The sequence below is a fragment of the Sylvia atricapilla genome, chromosome 5 (genome assembly GCF_009819655.1).
Source record: "Sylvia atricapilla isolate bSylAtr1 chromosome 5, bSylAtr1.pri, whole genome shotgun sequence".
In the NCBI taxonomy this organism is placed as follows: Eukaryota; Metazoa; Chordata; class Aves; order Passeriformes; family Sylviidae; genus Sylvia; species Sylvia atricapilla.
Window position 1 is genome coordinate 56,953,926 of NC_089144.1, and position 14,698 is coordinate 56,968,623.

General features: G+C 47.6%; 1 protein-coding gene and 1 long non-coding RNA gene across 2 annotated transcripts in view; both read right to left on the reverse strand.

Moving 5' to 3' along the window:
* LOC136361573 (uncharacterized) overlaps positions 1-14,698 on the reverse strand; it is a 230,469-nt gene that overhangs the window by 62,926 nt on the left and 152,845 nt on the right. The window lies entirely within an intron of this gene.
* On the reverse strand, positions 1,393-4,026 carry LOC136361571 (potassium voltage-gated channel subfamily A member 1). Its single transcript, XM_066319584.1, has one exon. The coding sequence runs from the start codon at positions 3,599-3,601 to the stop codon at positions 2,126-2,128; it is 1,476 nt and encodes a 491-aa protein (XP_066175681.1). The 5' UTR covers positions 3,602-4,026; the 3' UTR covers positions 1,393-2,125.

Here is a 14,698-nt window from a genome sequence, read left to right on the forward strand (position 1 = left end):
ATGGGAGGGCCCTGCAAAACCTTTCCCATCTACCTGCTGGGGAATCTAAGGGAAAGAAGAGCACAGTCCTCCAGTCTGGTTGCTTGACTGGACAATGCCAGGGCTCCTGTTCCTCCTGCTCCCTGCCCTGCAGGGACAAGATGCCAAAAAGCCACCTCAGGAAAGGGCAGGCAGATACAGTGATGGCAGTGATGCCTCTATGAACAACCTGGGAAACCTGAAGCCTTGCATGTTCATGACTATGAGATATTTGGCAGAAGCCAATGCAGAGCCCTGCAGCATCAGACTGCCAGGGGAAGGAAAGTATTCCAAGGGCATTGGTGGCTTCTTCCCACCTCTTCTGCATCCCTCTCACTCACACTTGGCCTTTCTATCCCTAAGCGTGTTGTGCCAGTAGACAGCACAGGACACTCCTGACACTGGACTGATTCCTTGTCCTTTCCCTCGGTGTCTCTGATCCACTCAGTTCCTGGAGGCACTTTCAGCAGTTTTTGGGGGTGTAAGATAAAGGCACTGCACAACTCTGTCAATCAATCTGCTGAGTCTCTTCAGTGAGTTTTGGGAGGGATACAAAAAGTCTCAACTGATGACTGCAAAAGAAACCAGCTGCTGCAATTTGGATGCATATAATAGATAAGTTTCATTTACATTCTGAGAATGCACCAAAAAGCATGCATCTGCACCTTTCATCTATAGAGGATACTAGGTTTTTAGGTGTTGCTATATATAACTTGACTTCTTAATTTTCCTTATAGCTTTTCCTTTAAGGGATGGGATATGTTCCTTTCCGACAATGCCTAGACAAAAGCCAACATATTTCCCTGAGCAATGCAGGAAAACAATCAGGTTTCTCTAATCAGTTCATTCAGGCCCTCAGTCTATCAAGCGCATTTTTTTAAAAGTTTTTATTATTACCATTATTGTTGTTATTATTATCATCATTATTATTATTATCATTGACTTCATGCACTAATTAATTCAAGTTACACTTTAATCAAATAGGCCATAATGCTGAATATTTGAACATGCTTTGATCTCCAAAAGTTATTGTTCCCATTTGACTAACATACGCACTTAAATACAGTACTTTAAATTACTAGTCAACGATTTAATAAATTAAGGAGTGCACTTCTGGTGAATGCAAATCAAAAAGAAAAAGAAAAGAAACAAAAAAAGAGAGGAGGAAGGACCTATTTTTAGAAGATTCAGTTCAAACGAAAGCTTATCCGCTATTGTCTGAGGTAACGTTTCAAGCATGCGATCATAAAATAAATAGTATCAAATTCAAACATGCTTATATTAAACTCCATTGTGCTATCTTGCAACAGAGGGGTTTAAAGTTTTGTATCCAGTTTCGAATGAGGATGGGGGACGGCGGGGGGTGGGGGAGGGGGAAGTGTGTTTCTATCATCTGCATGTGAGAGAACTTAGCAGCATTGCAGATGTTTTGTCTTCAGTTTTGTTTGTTATTCTCCTTTTAGGATATTTCTTCTATGGACAGCAAAAGAGACCAGGCTTAAGAAGGCTTTTTAATAAGGTGCTGTGTGGATCTGTAGGTTGGAAGGATGGAATCTTTCACAGAGGGGGCGGAAGGAAAATTTGCACTCCTTCATAAACACCACGGCAAATGTTCACCGCAGGTTTTGGCTGATCTTTTTTTACTATTATTATCTGATGCACTTTCTTGCAACTGTGCAGTTTTTCAGAATATTTTTACTGGAATCCATGCATATGCTTAATAGCTCTAAAAACTTTCTTAGTTTAAGATAACTTTATCCAAAATGAAAAAAAAAAAAAGAAAAGAAAAAAAAAAGGAGATAGGAGAGGAAAAGTTTAGGTCTAGCATCATAATGGCTTAAAACTAAACTAGTTCAAATGATTATCATTTGCCAGGTGGAAAATGTTTTGTTGGTTTTTTTTTTTAAATAAACAAAACTTTATCTTTCATGGATCCTGGAAGCTTCTTTATCGCAGAGCAAAGATTTGCAATGCAACAATGCATTTACGAGGTAAATAAAGCATTCAAAGACTATCAGTAAAGCATCTACAAAGTGTGACTGTGTCACTAAAGTCTTCAAGCTGTGAGTGGGGATTTTGTTTTGTTTTGTTTCTGTTTTTTTTTTGTTTACACATCAGTTAGCAGCTTGCTTTTATTAACGCAGTTTTGGTTGGCTACAGTGCAGTTGCCAGTTCTGAGATTAGCCTCTCTAAAATTGTCTATGCTATTATTCATATCCTCTTCGATTTCCATGTACTCAGATTTGCTGATTGTGGAGGAGCTGCGGCGACTGAGATCACTGTCAGATGCTAAATTAGGGGAGCTAACGTGAAGTAACTGAGCCTGTTCTTCCCCTTCTGTTTCTCGGTGGTAGAAGTAGTTGAAGTTGGACACGATGACAGGTACAGGCAGGGCAATTGTCAGCACACCAGCGATGGCACACAAGGAGCCTACGATTTTGCCTCCAATTGTCACAGGGTACATGTCACCATAGCCCACAGTGGTCATGGATACCACCGCCCACCAGAAAGCATCAGGGATACTTGTGAAATGAGACTCAGGTTCTTCAGCCTCAGCAAAATATACCGCACTAGAGAACAAAATCACCCCAATGAAGAGGAAGAAGATCAGTAAACCTAGCTCTCTCATACTTGCTTTGAGGGTCTGTCCCAAAATCTGGAGGCCCTTAGAGTGCCGGGAGAGTTTGAAGATTCGAAAGACTCTTACCAGTCTGATGACTCTCAGGATGGCCAAGGAGGTGGCCTGCTCTCCTTTCTGAGTCCCCTCCCGCTCGGCCATCTCCGTGCCCAGGGTGATGAAGTAAGGGATGATGGCCACAATGTCAATGAAGTTCATTATGTTCTTGAAGAAATCAGTCTTGCTAGGGCAAGCAAAGAAGCGCACCACCAGCTCAAAGGAGAACCAGATGATGCACAGGGTCTCCACAACAAAGAAGGGATCGGTGAAGATGTTGGATTTGTAGACCTGGGTGGTGTTGTCAGTGCGATGCACTGTGTACTCCTTGTCCTCCTTCAGCTCAGGTAATGTCTCTAGGCAGAAGATCACGATGGAGATGAGGATCACCATGACAGACACTATGGCAATAACCCTTGCCGGCCCAGAGCTCTCTGGGTACTCAAAGAGGAGCCACACTTGGCGCTGGTACTCCCCCTCCGGCAAGGGTCTCTCCTCATCTTTAATGAACCCTTCGTCTTCCCGGAACTTCTCCATGGCCTCCTCGCCCAGCTCATAAAACTTGATCTCCTCAGAGAACATGTCCAGGGGGACATTGACGGGCCGGCGCAGCCGCCCCCCGGACTGGTAGTAGTAGAGGATGGCGTCGAAGCTGGGCCGGTTGCGGTCGAAGAAGTACTCATTGCGCAAGGGGTCGAAGTAGCGCATGCGCTTCTTGGGGTTGCCCAGCAGCGTGTTGGGGAACTGGGCTAAAGTCTTGAGCTGCGTCTCAAAGCGCAGTCCTGCAATGTTTATCACCACGCGCTCACAGCACTCGTGGTCGTCGTGGGCAGCGGGCTGGTAGCTATCCTGGGGGTGGCCAGGTAGCGCGGAAGTCTCGTCCATGTTCTCTCCAGCCATCACGGTCATGGTGGCACACAGGAAAGGGGACCAAGGGGAGGGGGAGAAGTGAGGGAAAGGGAGGAGGAGGAGGATGGAGGAGCACAGAGAGACCCAGGGCGGTTCAAGGGTGGGAGGGTTGAGGTGGGATGGGGAGCTTGAGGAAGGGGTGGATGTGGACCCTAAAGGATGGAAATACCCAGAAGAAGAAAAGAGAGGCGGGATGAAGGGAGAGGCATCAGGGATGATGGGAAGGTGAAGAAAGAGGGAAGAAGTACCTTTAGGGGGGGCAGAGGGCAGGTAAGGTGAGGGGTCCTGTCCCCCAAACCAGGAGGCTGAAGGTCTATGGAGTGCACCCCCAGGCTGGGGCTCCCCTCCCCAGCCGTCTCCTTTAGCCTTTAACTCGATCCGTCCGCTTTTCTCGCCGGCTCGACCATCGCCGCAGCTGCTGTCACGAGGCTACCACACACACACACACGCACACACACGCACATACACATAAAATAAATAAATAAATATAGAAATAAATACATAAATCACGGGCCGGCTGGGAGGCGAGTCCTTGCAATGCCAACTCAGCAAATTTCTATCACCTGCCTCTTCCTTCCCCCCCACCACCACCACTACCCCGGTCCTCTCCTCTTTTGCGCTAGGGAGGGAGAGAGGGATGGAAATACTCTGCTTTGAAGGCATAAAGCTCACTTGCAGGATGGAGGCTGCCAGGGAGGAGAAAAACAGAATAAACCAGCCCCCAAACCCCTCCACATACACACACACACACTCAGGCGCAGTGGATTGGCTTTCACACCAGCAGGAACATCCCGTTCTGCCCACTACGGCAGCACATGCGGAGTTCTACGCGTCCCTATACATTCCCGGACGTGCACCAAGGCCTCCAAGGCAGGAAGGTGCCCCGAACTCATCGGGAGGGCTTCCCGGGCAACTTCAGCGGGGTCAGCTCCTGCAAGGAGTCTCCCGAGCACCGCGCTCCCCGCTGTGGAGATTTAGCTGAGCACTGACAACTTCACCACACCAACTTGGTGGGGGGGGCGGAGGGGGGGGGGCGCGGAATTAGGAGAGGGGGAGCAAAGCATCTCCTTTCCTGCTTTGCAGCAGATAAAGGTAACTGAGAGAGAGAGACAGGGGAAGGAGGTCGATATCCCAGACCTAAACCGTCCAAAATCGAGTGTAACAGCGGCAGGGAGAAGGGGCTTTTCCTTACCTGCTCCGAGTGAGACGCGACGCTCAGGAGTAGGAGCCAGTGCCGGAATGCGTCAAGTCGCCTTGCAGCAGCATCAAAAAAAAAAAAAAAAAAAAAAAAAAAAAAACCAAAACAAAAACCGCAGCGGCAAACTTAACCCTCCTCCTCCTCCTCTTGCGCCCCTCTTTATAACACAGCGATCGCTTTACAGGGCTGCCTGCGAGACACTGAAATATTCATACACTGTCTTAGGCTGCACCAAGGGCGAGTGGGTTTAATTAGTTTCTGCTGAGAACCGCAGTGGGGGGTGTGCGTGGAAAAGAGCGCAAAGTACCTTTTCCAAAAGGCTTGAGTTAGTCAATAAAATGAAGGAGTCCTAGATAGCTGCTGGCTCTCCAGCTCTCTTCCCTTAGGACAGCTGGAAAAGGAGCCTGGCGCTGGGCAGCGGCGGCGGGGGAGATGTCAGAGCGCCGCAGCCCTGCAGCCGCATCCCCGGAGTCGGTCTTGGCTCGTCCCGGCAGCAGCAGCAGCGTTGGTGGCAGGAGGAGGCAGGAGCTGGACGCGTGCGGCAGGAGCGAGAGGGCTGCTGAATGCATAAGAGCGAGGAGCAAACTCGAGCCATTTCTTGACGCTGCAGTATCAGCAGAAACCTGAGAGCTGTTTGGTGCAGCTCGGGGATCGGGAGGGCGGGGGAGCCGGGGGCCGGGGCCGGCGGAGAAGGGAGGGATGCGCGCTGCCCCCGGGCCGGCCGCCCCCGCACGCTGCGCGCCGCGCCCCCGACGCAATGCGGGCGGCCCCGGGATGGGGCTGCGGGATGGGGCCGCGGGATGGGGCTGCGGGAGCCAGCGGGATCCCGGGCAGCCGCCAGGGGAGGCACGGGCAGCCCGGACAGGTGCGCCCAGCAGCCGCTTCACGACTCGCAGAGGGACCGCGGGACAGCGCCTCGTTCCCCGCAGGTTCCCCCGCAGCACCTGCGGCGGAGCGGGGCCGCACATCCCGCACGGAGCGGGGCCGCACATCCCGCACGGAGCGGGGCCGCACATCCCGCACGGAGCGGGGCCGCGGTCCCGGAGGGCGGCGGCTGCACCCGCAGTTCCCAGAGCCCCCTGGCCGCGGCCCCCGGCCCGCCGCGGTAATGAACGGGGCTGCGCATCCGGAGCCTCCTGGACACGCTGGTGGAGGCTAAATCCCCAGCAGAGTGGCTGGAATTGGGAGGGTTAATCGTCAGGCAGGGACAGTATCCTTTTCAGGCTGCTTTATCCCACCGAATTCGTTTAATTGATGAATCACATAACTTCGAGATGGAAAAGACCCATTATGCCATCAGCTGGCCTCCCCTGCCAGCACAGGATTGTTCCCCACAGTATATGATCACTCGCATTATATAAAAGCCTGCTGCTCACTTTGTCAGAGCGGCAGCGGTGATCAAATACAACCCGTGCCTGTGTAATTTGAAGCACTCCAGAGCTAAGTAACACCAAGTCCGTGTTTAACAGACCTGGTCTCATTAGCTTTCCACTGCATAATACATTATCTTCACTTAAGATCACCACCTTGGCAGTCCAAAAATACTTAACCACCTGACCTCCCTGGTGGTTTCTGTATCTTATTCCCTTCCCTTTACTTATGCCCATGTTTTGTTGTTTGGGGTGAGGGGTTTTTTATGGTGTTGTGGTTTATTTTTAATTCATTTTTTTTTACAAGAATAAAAACCATTCTAAAATCCTCTATCCCTGGCAGTGCTGCAATCACACGTAGTTAGCATGCTGCATTCACCACCTCAGTGGTAAGTGTAAAGAAACAAACAGATTTCCTGTCTAGCCTGGTGCAAGGGTGGGTTTTGCTGTTGTTTGATTTGGGCTTTTTTTTAGTATCACTTATGCTGAAAGTTTTGTGAGAAACTTCTGATGAAGCTGTGAGCAAGAGAAAAGTCTCTTTCTGCCACTCCCGGGCAAAACAATCAAAACACAACACAAAAAGAGAGGATTTTCTTCTAGTGAAAAATAAAGCACAATTTTCTGTCCAAAATTCAGCAGCTCAGCACCAGCACCCAGCCCTGGACCCTGTAAAAACTTAACTCCCCACCACCAAAAAAAGGCTGTCCCATCAGCTAAACTAACCAGGCTGTTTTTCAACCCCTCGAGAAACTCAGTGACAGCCTTTGAGTCAACATCTTCTTATGGCAGTGGATGCCCTGGCTGGGGGATACGGCTGCCTGCAGAGTGTTCCAGGAGCTGTGCAGAAGGAGTTCTGTAAGTGAGGGCTCCCCTGCCCCTGCTGCAGCTCTTTGTGCCCCTGTCCCAGCCCAAAGGATGCTCAGGAGTGGGCTGAACATGCAGATCTGACAAGCAGAGGCCCGAGTTCACAGTGCTGCTCTGCCCTTGGCTTCCTGCAGGGTTGCAGGCAGGGCTATACGTTCTGCTTTTGCATCTGGAAAACAGGACTTAAAAGTGCTTCCTCTGCCTGTCACGACTCCTTAGGCTACTGGTTTCTGAGAGCTGCCTTAGCACAGCAGAACCCAAATCCTCATTGGAGCTGCGTGCACATCAGGCAATGAAATTAAAAAAAAAAAAAAAAAAAAAAAAAAAAAAAAAAAAAAAAAAAAAAAAAAAGACTGATAGCAACCTTTGTTTTTCCATTGCATCAAAAGAACAAACTGAGATATTGCTTTTCCCCCTGCTCATTTTGAACAGCTTTGAACTGTGGGGTTTCTCTTTGCAATCCAGCTATCATTACTGACAAGCCGTCATGCTGAAAGGGAGGGATCTTTCTAAGTGGGCTATTAGCCACAGGGTCAATAAAATCTTGTTAAAGTACACAGACTAATGAGCAGTGTAACTAGGGCTTACAAGAAGGTCATATGTTCCACATCATAGTGCTAAGTAGCTTCACTTAAATGTTGAGGAATGGAAGGAGAATCCAGCTTGCCGCCAAATTTAAAGTCAGGCTGCTGCTATTTCCTACATTCTTATTAAAGAAAATGGCCAGCAGCAGTCAAACTGGTAATCTCCCCAAAGAGCCACACTGAGAAGTTCTCTTCAGGAACAAAATTTTTTCATAGGGAAACTAAAAACTGCAAAAAACTTTGCAGTTTTTTGTGGTGGGAAGTCTGGTAGTACTGTTGTGATGAGAAAGAACAGCATTTTTTTTTATTATTTTTTTTCTTTTTCTGTTTTGCTTTGGGGTTTGTTTTTGGTTTTGTTTTAGAAAGAAAGAATCGAGTTGTTGATTAAAAGTCCTTGTGTGTTGTGAGGATTACAAAAAGAATTGTATTGAATGAATGTGAATCTGAAACAGGATTAAAAAAATAAGCATTGGTTTTACACAGTGAAACAGGCTATAAACACTGTCATCAGGGAACCTGGAAAATCCTGATTGAAGTCAACGGATGCAGAAGCACAGTGGATTTCTGAGCATGGCATCATTTCTGTCTGTGTCTTCAGTTACCCCAAAAATTTCCTCTGAAAGAGACATTTTGTGTGATAAAAACCATTGTGAAATCCAATGGCAAAGGATGTCCTGGTTGGTTGAACACTATGGTTCCCCATAGGCACTGTAATCCCAATCCATCTAAGCCTGGAAAGCAATCTGGGAACATTATAGCTCCATTTTGAGCTGCCTAAAGCCACCAATGATTTGGGCAGGTGTCACTACACACCTCATTTAATGGCCTTGGGAGGCAGAGGATAAAGTGAGATGTTCTGGCCCAAATTTGTTGTGCAGAGGCTCTGTAAATCATTCTGGTTCATGACATGGAAAAAGTCAACAGATGGAACCAAAGGTGAGCTTGTGGTGTTGACAGCTGGATTTTCTTCCTTGAGGGGCACAAAGAGTCCTTTAAAAGCTTTTAATCTTTTAACACTGATTTATGAGCCTTGCTAATATCCTTCAGTATTATTAGGCATTTTTTGTGACCGGGATAATCAAATCTCATGCTTCAAAGAACTGGTACCTGATGGGAGATGACAATGACTTTGGTTCCCTCTTGATATATCATTTAATTTTTTGTCCTGTTCTCTTTTAAAGCCTTAAATACGGGCCCTATGTGATAAAAAAAAGTCAAGGAGTAGACCCAGTCCCATTGCTACACAGAGGGAAGAGGAGAGCTTGGGAGTTATCCCTGTGAAGAAGGAAGCAAAAACTCCCCTCACTGGTGATAGTTGTGCCATTAGGATCAGCCTGGAGAGAAAAGGTGTTCCTGCCTTGCCTTTATATCCCACATCAGTGCTTTGGAAAGACACAAAGTGTGGCAATAGGAAAATGGCTGGGCAGGGAAGAGCAGAAAATTTCTGTATTAGGTTGAGGTTGAGCTTTCTTCTGTCCTCCTCAAAAGCAGATGTATAATCAGAAATGGAAACAAGCATACTCATGTTTTTAACACACAGGACTTTTTTCTTAATGGAAGCCACTTTTGGCTTCCCATAATTGGATGACTTATTATGAGATCTTGTAAAAGCACCACAGCAAGAATATATTTATCAAGAGTGCTGCTGGCCACCAAGTGCAGAGAGAGACCTTTCCCTGGGTCAGGAGGGGTGAGCACCACATGAAGTGCCACTGTCAGAGAAGGGAACACCTGAGGAGGACAGAGCACCACCAGAGCAAATATCTTCCTATAAAGTCCCCAAAACAGTCCTTGCAGTGGGTCCTTGCAATGCACAACCAAGAAGTCAGCTTTGGGAAGTCTGAGTTTGCTCCTGTGTGAGTTCATCTGTAGGATGATTCCACCCTTTAAAAAAAGATTCTGACACATATCTGAACAAAGCCCCACCTCATATGGCATCGAGCTGCCCAGCAGTGAATCAGAAAATGGTGATGGTTTGGAAACAACAAGCCTTGTTATGAAGCCCCAAGCTTGAGGCTGAGTGGTGGTGAGTGGTAGAATCTCACAATCATAGAATGGTTTGGGTTGGAAGGGACCTTGAAGATCATCCCATTCTACTCCACTGCCATGGGCAGGGACACCTTCCACCAGACCAGGTTGCTCAAAGCCACATCCAACCTGGCCTTGGGATGGGGCAGCCACAGCTGCTCTGGGAAACCTGTGCCAAGGCCTCACAGGGAACAATTTCTTCCTGATATCCCATCTAACCCTCCTCTCTGTCAGTGTGAAGCCATTGCCCCTTGTCCTGTCACTCCAGGCCCTTGTCAAGAGTCTCTCTCCATCTTTTTTGGAGGCTCCCTTCAGGCACTGCAAGGCCACAGTGAGGTCACCCCAAAGCCTTCTCCTCTCCAGGCTGAACAAACACACTTAGTGGAAATCTCTAAGAAAACAAAGTGTGCCTTAGGAACCCAAGGCATACCAGGATACTCCCAATGCTCAAACAATCTACCAGTCTTGCCACATCCATAATCACAGCTACCCTACAAAATCAGAGCCAGGTTTAGCCCTAGCTGGGCTGCAAGGTCAGCTGCAACAGAACTCCAGGAGCACTCATTAACAGCAACATTAGACTGCAGCAATGGGACCTAGAGTTCGTGGCAGAGGATATTTTAAGGCCAGTGGACAGTTGCAGGCTCCTGATGAGTCGCCATGAAACATGGCACATTATCACTTGATCTCATGATAAAGGACACTTAGAATGACCACCCATCACTGAGCAAGACATGTGGAGGGAGAACTCCTCACTGACCTCATTTAGCCTTCCCAAAATGTTGCCTTATTGTTTAGGCAGGCTGGTGCCTGCCTCAAAAGCTGACTGCAGACTTGAAATTCAGGTTACCAAAACACGGCGGTCTGTTGGCACTCTCAGTGTTACTGAGGGAAAATTCCTGAAAAGGAGAGATGTAAAGGAGAGATGTGAAGAGACCTACAAAGAAAGGAGCAGAGTGTACATTACTGGCACTGAAAAAGAAAAACAAGAGGTATCTGCATAAAATGAGAATCTACACTGATGCCAAACCAGTGTCTGCAGGGTTGAAGTCACCAGTGTCCAGCAGTAATAGAAGTCAGGCTCAATTAGGTGTATCAAATTCAGAAGTATTCAGTGTTTCCTACAAGTCAGGGCAGCATCTTACACCGGATCCATGACTGTCTTTATCACACCTGGCAGAAGGTGAATGTTGGGATCCTGATCATGTATGCTCCCAGCAGAAACTAAGACATGCAGTGGAGGGATTCTCAGGCACCAAGGCAGTGGCTGAGGGCAATTTCCACCAGAACTAGAAGTGCTGGAGAAGGAGCCTCAGCCATGATTCCAGACCCTCAGAACAGCATATGAGACTGAATACAGATAAGCTGAAGCTTTCAGAGAAAAGTGACATCTATGAACTCTTCAATGTTTCCAATTATACCTCAAAAACCTTAGAGCCATGAAGGAAATGTTCAAAAGAGCAAAAGTGGTGAAGGATTTCTAGTGGTTCATAGAGAAGATAAACTACTAGATTCTTCTTTTTGTCCTCCTGCTTCTCAGGATACAAGAATTATTGAAGAAGTTATCTCACAGAGACAAGATTTGGCAGCAGTCAAGGCCCCATGTGACAGGGTAAAGGCAATCCAGCTCGGGGAACCAGTCCCAAATTGCTATAAACCCCTGGAACAGAAGAGCCACAGAAAGCTTGGACCTTGCTGCAAAGTCAGCACCTGGAGCACTTCCTGGTGGAGCCCTGACACCAGTGGGATGGAGCCAGATAAACAAGGTGCTGCTGCTCCTGCCCAGGGGGAGGGACAGTCCCAGTGTCACTTTGGGGCATGGCAGGAAGATGCAGCATGAGCTCCAGCACCAGGGGAGCACAGTGAGGAGCTGCTGAGTGCTCGTGGAAGCTGTCTGGGTGCCATGATAAAGGTGTGAAATCACTTTGTCTCCAGAGTGTGCAGCTCTGCTGGGAGGAGGAAGCAGCACAGGCACTGCCCATCTCTTTACTAGGCAAAGGATTGAGTGTTTGTGTCTCTGTGTGTGTGCACATGTGCAAGATGGGATTTTATTTAAAGCAGGAATCCCTGAGGATATAAGAGCTGCCATCAGGAAATTAATAACTTCATAGCTAAGGATAGAGGGGCTTTATTGGAACCAGACTATTCCATTGGCCAGGCACCAATGTGGACTGCAGAGCATGGTCAGGGTGAGCACTGATCACTTGGGATCTTCCTGCCATTCCAGGACACCTTTGCAAATGGCCATCTCTAGGGGCAGGAAATGGATGGTTGGCTTTCTGGGAGCTGGCTCTGGAGGAAGCTCTGGCAAGAGCTGATCAGGAGTGGAGCAATGCCTTCTCACAGTCTGACAGGCCTTGCATGCCCTGCTCTGACACGGCTCGTAGCACTCTGCAGCAGAATTTGTGCCGTTCAGCACTTCACAGGCCAGATTTGAGCACCAGATGTCTTGCCATGGGTATCAAAAATGAAGAAGAGCGAGAGCAAACAGAGTTAGCAGCATAAACAGTGCAGGGACTGATAGTCAAAACAAGGTAATCAGGAAAGTGATCCTTACCTGCCTCAGCTGGGACCCAGCAAAGCTTTTTCCCTAAGACTAAACAGGGAATGACCAATGCATCTACTGAAGGAAACATTTGGAGGAGGGTGTGTTGCAGTCCAGCAGCCAGGCTTTAGCAGTTGTTACACCAAACAAGACTCTCACAATAAAGAAATGGAGAAAACACAAGGTCATTTGCATCTGCTGCTCAGAGTGGAGCAGATATGAAGACAAGACAGAGAGCAGCAGCACAGGTAAGGCCAAAGGAGAGCAGCTGCAGCCTGGCAGGGATCATAGATGGCAGCTACAGTGCCAGGAGACTGCAAAAGGAAGGCCAGAGGTAGCTGCACATCTGGGAGAAATGTAATAACATAGCCTGAGCACAGACAAAACCACAAAACATCAGCACCAAGGTGTTTGTGCAGCAGAGCCAGAGCAGCAGGAAATTGGGTAACTTAAAAGACATGAAGGCAATCAAAAGCCTGGCAGTAAGGGGGTCCTTATCTCTTGGAGGGACTCAGGATCTTTAGCCCTAGCTCTAAGCCTGTAGAAAGCCTGAAAGAACCAAACAAGGGCAGAAAATGCTGAGCAGGTAGTTCAAGTGTCTGTGGCAGAGGGTTGGAAATGCTCCCTGCTACTGTTGTCCTTCCCTGATGAAAATTCCCAGTTCAGGTTGCTTTACAGAGCTGCTTTGGCAGCAGTGCTTCCTCTTGCTTTATTTTCAGCATGCAGGAGAGGCAAAATTGCTTAACGGTGTGTTTCAAACATATACTTGCCTTAGAGCCCAAATTTAGAGTTAAAGTTGCATGTTCTCTTTCGGGAACAGGGTTCTTGCTGACCTGCCTGCCCAGAATGCTTCTTGTCTGCTGGAGAGACAGCTCAAGTGAAGCAGAAGCAATTATTTACAGAAAAAGAAAGAACTTGAGTAAACAAAAACACCGGCGGCTACTGCATATTAAAGACCCAGATGCTTTGAAGCCTTGTCCCCAGGTGATTTTAAGTGCTTCAGAATAATTCTAAGTCTTACCCAAAATGAAGGCAGCAAGGCACCCCTCAGACACTCCCAGGTCATCAATGTCCCATCTTTTCTGTGCCTTGGGCACTGCTGTTGTTCCAGCTTCTCAGTCTTGCTTTTTTGTGTCTTGTCCTACTTTATATCTGGGCCAGGGTCTGTTCTGGACTCAAGAAGTTTGTGACCTATTCCCTTTCTGGAGCCTCTTCTGTGCCACCTGTGGCAGAAGGGGATGGTCTGCTTCCTCTTGGTTGTATTCCTTAAGTGCTTTGTTAGATCGTAGCTCTTGAGTTTTGAGCACCTCTTTTTACGATTAATTTTCACTTGAAGGCTCAAAATCAAGCCTCACGGTGTTTAAAATGCCACTGAGTGCTTAGGGAGCACATTGCAGTAGGGCCATTACACTTCAGACAAATCTCTCCCTCCCTGTGTGGCAACTTGCTGATCTATTTACAAATTGCTTGCCTTTAGAATTTCTAAAGCTTTTGTCCTGTTATATCCCGCTTTTCAAATCTTTGTGCATTATGTAGGAAAAGAGAAAGGACATTCAGCAGCCTTTACCTCCTGTCTGTGTCCAATTGCCTCAAGGCAACAGTGAGTGAGTTAATATTCAACACTTGCAGCATTATTTTCTGCCTTCAGCGGTGTCTAAGGACTGATCCCAGAATAATGATCCCATTGTACTGCGTAGCAGAGAAATACATTGATAGTGTGAGGCATGCCAGAGAGAGCCTTTCAGCAAGGGACAGGCAGCTGTGAGCATGGCAAGATGGATGTTTTAGGGCAAACATAACAGCACAGGGCAAAACACCTTGCCAGCAGCTACTTCCAAATGTTCTGCTAATAACAGTGTATGTAAGAGGTGAAGACACACACCGGCATGCTCCAAATCCGAGCCAGAATATCAGACCACTCTTCTCACCCAGACTTAGCAAATATTTGCTTTTCCTACACCCTCATATGTGTTTTGGAGCAGGTAATCACTGTCAAAGGCACATCCCCAAACCCTTGGCAGAGATCTCAGCCTCTGGGATGTGTGGCAGGAGCCAGCAAAAACCCGCTCATGGAAGGAAGTTTGCTGTTTGCCTGAAACCTCAAGGTGATCTATGCTTGATCATTTGGATTCAGAGCCTGTCCTAATCATAATCTTTGATTTCCCTCATGCTTACTGATACAGTTAAAAAACATAAACTGCTGTTCTTAAAAGCATAAACGGTTTTACAGTTTAAAAACAAGAGGTGGTGCTTGCCTCTGCCCTCACAAGCCAACATTTTACCTATGGAAATTGCCACGGCCTGGGTGAAGTGAAAGGAATCCTGCCTACCTGCAAGGAGAGGTAATACCCAACCATCCAGGCCTCCAGTGTGCTGGCATGTTTTACACATGGTAAAATCATCCCTTTTCTCCTGTGAATGAATGTAGACTTATTTAGAGTTCCCAAACTATGGATGGATTTCAGATTCCCTTGTGAAAATTTTACCTAGACCTGCCTGAGGTCACTG

Bases quoted from the DNA above. Each gene is read 5' to 3' on its own strand.
- LOC136361571 (XM_066319584.1), bottom strand. From the start codon at position 3,601: ATGACCGTGATGGCTGGAGAGAACATGGACGAGACTTCCGCGCTACCT.